Below are 5,000 nucleotides of genomic sequence, written 5' to 3' on the forward strand. Positions count from 1 at the left end.
ACAGGTTATGTTGACAGGTATGCTTGTTATCTACACATGAGTGATCAATACATCATCCTTTGAGTAACTTTGTTCATTCAATCTGATGTGTTTGTATATAAAATCTTCTGAAAAAGTAGTTACTGTGTTTTGAAGCAATCTCTGATATCTCCGAGAAAAGAATCCACTGTATTGCTGACTGTCATGTGTGATTTCAAAGAAATGTTGTGCTGTGGGTATATTCTTTGGTCAAACATACATGTCTCTGCACTAAAGCTAGACTTAGAGCTACAGGGTAATAACACATTCTAGCTTCAGCAGCAAACTGTACACTCCTTCAAACACACGTGTGCTATACATTTTGTAGTTCGTTATCCTTCATGAATTGCCCCAGAATCAGCAACAATAAACGGTTGACTTACTTGTCTTTCCACATGGACATGTTCTTTCAAGAGACCGTGGGCATGGTCCACAATCATCGCTGTGGCAAACCTTAAGACAAACAAACAAACCTTGACAACATGACTACGTGTTACAACTAAGACAGAAGGCACAAACATCAATACGCAAATTCATACAACCATGTACATTATTACTTAATAAATTCACATGACCATAAACATCATTAATTAATAGAGTCACGAAAAAATGTATTAAATCATAAATCCAAAATAATAACAAAATAATATAACTAACCAGTAAATAGCAAAAACTATAGTAATCAACAGTAAACTACTGGCTTAAATAGCAAACACCTTTTCACATTTGTGATTTCCACAAGAGTAAATTTTGCCACAAACCTACCGGAAGAATTCTTAGCCTCACAAAACACCAAAATGCAAAATCCCGTCTCACCAAGCTACACTGCCAAACAGCATCGGCACAAAGACGGACTGCAATTTCTTTGCCACACAAGCAAGACTGCTTACTTTGTCTCGGACAAGTGAGACAACGTCCTACCAGTGACATCGATGACGACGTTCTATTCCAATGCATTTTAAAATTTCTCACCTTGATGGCACGGCTGTTGACAATGATGCTGTCCACAAGAAAGCAGACAGCCGCATGGCTTTCCACATGACCAGTCTCGTGACGAGCATCGTTTCATTACGGGTGCCTCTCGACCACAGTAACATTTCCACTTGACAACTTGAGGGCACGGTGGACAGGGTCCTGAATGTAAAACACACTCTACGTGTATAATATGTCAGTCTGTACTATATGTATTCTATTTGAAGCATGGATTTCATGCAGAGGCCAGAAATAAAGCAACAATTTGATATTAATTATTAACAGATTTACTAAATGTCTCATACAATGTAATCTCCACACTGATTAGATTTCATTGTCACATGCATTAACAGAAATCCATGTAATGTTGATATTAATTCCACAGACTATATACATGTAACTCATTCATCTCAAACTACATCAAACAGCATTTACACACCTTATTAAAAACATTGTTATCAAATATAAAATTAATGTCTTCCAGTACGTCACCCAGTCACAGTTATTACCTACCCGGGTGACACAGCAGTACACACGAGTGTCCACACTCTGGTCTTAGGGCTCTCCCACATGTCTGTCCACATGAGTGGGGTACCAGCCACGGATCAAACTTTGGATCAACCTAAACATGCATTGAGTCACGAAGTTGATGTTCATAATCTCAAATCGAAAACCTCCTTCCCACAGAAACAAACATAATGAGTCGGACATTCGGTAACACTGAATTCATAGCGACATTTAGGACTGCAAATGCATCAAGGCGACTTCAAACAACAACAGATATATTCAGACAATTTAATTCTCACCAAAACCAATGCTGTTCTTCCTTGTGAGTGACACCAGTCATGGATGCAGCTTCAGCCAGAGATGGCATTTGGACTGAGTTAAGACTGGCTCCATCTTTAGCCCACTTTTGGATGCACTGAAGGTGGAAAATGCTGTAACAGCCGACACAATGCCAAATCTGCAAAAATCGTCATGTTGACTAGTACTTTGTGTGGTGTCTAGTTATCTGCTTACGGCATCATTTTGTCTGACTGATGAGATGCAGATCAGGCACGAAAGAGCTCCACTCTTACAAATGTCATTGAATAAATTCTTAGTCCGTCTCAGACCACTACTAGACTCATCTCTTCCTAATAACAGAACAAATGAAATTATACACAACTACACAATAAGTAATAACACAAATCCAAACGTAGATATATACATACAAAAATCTAAAAATCAAAATACAAAAGTTTAGAAACAAAGATACCAAATCTGTCGTAACTGTAATCTAAGCTAAATCAGTACACATAAATACATCTTAAAACATTTGCTGAAAATCAAGTTACATGGATTTTCCCAGGCCATTCAGCAAGGCCATCCTGCTCGATTCTGAGTGTGGAGACACTGTGGTCCAATAATGGACATAAACCGAACTATATTTGTAGACTACTGTCTAGTTCCTATAAGGTCAGACTTCAAAGTCTGTAATATTTCTGCTGTTATTTGGACTTTTGAGATTGCCTTACTAAGTATGATTAGAAACTGTACTGTTATGTAACTCATATGCATATCAAAGACATTTCAGAGTATGTATAATAAAAAAGACTAACAAATCATTCTTTGTGTAAACTGCTCTGTACCTCCTAGTATACAAAATAGACGAACAGGCAAACAAACAGACAAACACACACACACACACACACACACACACACACACACGTGCAGACGGTTGGTCAGACAGACAGAGAGACAGACAGATGGCCCAGTTTGGAGTCATGAATCTATTGCAAATGTTTGGGCTAATTGTCTCAGTGAACTCCACATACCACACAGGAGAGAGCTAAGACATCGCTACTCAAACTCGGATGACAGACCAGACATTGTAACACTTGATACATTTTCGGGTATGAGCATTGACCTAGACATCTCTCTTGCCCATCCATGGAGCTCAGAGGTGTTACCTTCATCTTCAAAAATAGATGGTAGCTTCGAAGCAAAGAGAGGAAAAGTAAAAATCAAGTATCAAGACAAAAGACTACCAGCTGGCAACCGAATAATCTTCAAGCCTCTAGTCATTGAACACTTCAGTAGATGGAGTGATGAAGGAGACCAATACCTCTATTCTCTCGGATCTCAATCTTTTGACAAAAATGGTCGGCACAACTCATCATAATTTATGGATTACTGCCGAAAAAGATTCAGCGTTCAGCTACAGCAATGCAATGCTAGAGTAATCCAATGCAAGATCTCATCATTGGGTTGCAGAGTTCATGCAAAAAGAAACTGCATTCATACCCAATAATTTATGTTGTAGTAACTGGAACCCTCTTTGAGTTCTCTGGTATAGCTATAAAATGTAGTTTTAGTTCTAAGTTTGTTCTCTTTAGTCTCTAGGTGATTCTGTATAGTTGGACTCGTAGCTACATATTGTATGTTGCTAGATTCATTTTTCAAAGATATGTATTGGACAGACAGACAGACAGACAGACAGACAGACAAAACTCACACCAACACACTTACCATTGCCATCATTGAATAAAGTGCTGTACGACTTGAGACTAGTCGAAAAAAGTTTTTCATCATCAAGCCCATTGTCTTCTTCTTCCGAAGACGACCTCCCGTCTCTCTCATTTTCCCACGCAATCTGACGTGTACGCTCGAAAATTGCAGAAGCCTGCGCTCTCCTCTCTTCTGATGCTTGCAATGCAGTTTGTTCTTTCCCTTTCACTGTTGCTTGATTTGGTTGCTTCTTACTGCCCTCGTGGGGTAATGAACGGTCAGGTCCATTTGATTTATGCCCATCACCACGACCTCGTCCTCTTCCTTTTCCGCGCTGAAGGTAGAGAGGACGAGACATAATGTGCTATAGGTCCCGGATTTGCATAACCACATCCGGGTCTTTCTAAGTTTAGAAATCGTTTGAAAAAATTGAATGCTGCAGTGTAAAGTAACTAGTTGGTATAAGACGTAAAACGCTATGCTTTAGCTAAACTGCGCATGCTTTCGATTAATATTAATATTTGAATTCCGATTTAAATTTAAATTTAAATTCGAAATAAATTTTTTGTCACGTGCGCGAATCATAGGCGTGATCAGTGGCCATGGTTACAGTAACTCTTCTTATCCAACTGCGGCCGCTGCATTGTGTTGTGTCTGACCAGATGAGAAGGATAATGAAAGATAGACGTACTCTAGATTTGCAGTCTAATTGAATACTATATCAGTAAGGATATTTATTTATTTATTTAAGGAACTAAATTTATGTCTATGATAACACACTAAAAAGACAATCTGATGTACATTGTACTGTACAGTTCTAGCGCATATACTATTGGAAACATCTTGTCGAAATTCATTTAATTTGACAAAATTCAATAAATTATATGTTCTCAGTCATACTGGAGTCGGTCGCATCATATTTGTACTTCTGAAGAACTCTTCTAGCCTTGGAGCTTGTCAAAGCTCTGACATAAAACTCAACGAGAAGACTTCTCTTCTCCTCATCTGTTAAATCCCCATTTCGACCAAACATTCTAATTCGTCGCATTCGAGTTTCATATAATATTAATGCAGCAGCAACCGAGACATTAAAACTTTGAGTAAATCCAATCATCGGGATAAAGCAGCACACATCAGCCATCTCCACAGCCAAGTCGGAAACTCCATCCTTTTCAGCACCAAACACAAACGCAATTTTATTATCAAAATCGACGTCCTGCACTGGCAGTGAGCTGTTGTCCCTGTTGTTCATTGCTGTAGCAATTATTTGATATCCCCTCGATTTCAGATGAAGCAAGCAGTCACGTGTTGTATGCCACTTTCTAATTTGCAGCCATTTTCTAGCTCCGGCATCAGTTCGAGGATCTCCACTTGCCTGTCCTGCTTCACTCTCCTCGTCTGCTGTGATTGAATGAGCTTCTTGGAATCCTAGAGCGTCCATACTACGATAGACGGCGTTTTCGTTTCCCTTACTGTGCAGATGTTCCAACACAACGACGACATTTCTAGTTCTATTTTCT

The 5,000-nt window shown here is 39.0% G+C and overlaps 2 protein-coding genes across 2 annotated transcripts in view; both read right to left on the minus strand.

Moving 5' to 3' along the window:
- Window positions 1-3,873, minus strand: part of LOC134189446 (NF-X1-type zinc finger protein NFXL1-like) — an 8,445-nt gene extending 4,572 nt beyond the window's left edge. Inside the window, exons 1-9 of the mRNA XM_062657719.1 lie at window positions 3,502-3,873; window positions 2,011-2,126; window positions 1,797-1,954; window positions 1,665-1,734; window positions 1,504-1,612; window positions 991-1,152; window positions 835-935; window positions 735-779; window positions 402-471 (exon numbers count right to left, since the gene is read on the minus strand). Coding sequence (XP_062513703.1) covers window positions 402-471; window positions 735-779; window positions 835-935; window positions 991-1,152; window positions 1,504-1,612; window positions 1,665-1,734; window positions 1,797-1,954; window positions 2,011-2,126; window positions 3,502-3,838 — 1,168 coding nt within the window. The 5' untranslated portion in view covers window positions 3,839-3,873. The remainder of the gene's footprint in view (window positions 1-401; window positions 472-734; window positions 780-834; window positions 936-990; window positions 1,153-1,503; window positions 1,613-1,664; window positions 1,735-1,796; window positions 1,955-2,010; window positions 2,127-3,501) is intronic.
- A 313-nt stretch (window positions 3,874-4,186) lies between these two features.
- The window catches only part of LOC134190322 (tRNA (guanosine(18)-2'-O)-methyltransferase-like), a 1,056-nt gene continuing 242 nt past the window's right edge, over window positions 4,187-5,000 (minus strand). Inside the window, exon 1 of the mRNA XM_062658776.1 lies at window positions 4,187-5,000. This exon is cut by the window's right edge and continues 242 nt beyond it. Coding sequence (XP_062514760.1) covers window positions 4,361-5,000 — 640 coding nt within the window. The 3' untranslated portion in view covers window positions 4,187-4,360.

This window comes from Corticium candelabrum, chromosome 14, assembly GCF_963422355.1.
Source record: "Corticium candelabrum chromosome 14, ooCorCand1.1, whole genome shotgun sequence".
NCBI lineage: Eukaryota > Metazoa > Porifera > Homoscleromorpha > Homosclerophorida > Plakinidae > Corticium > Corticium candelabrum.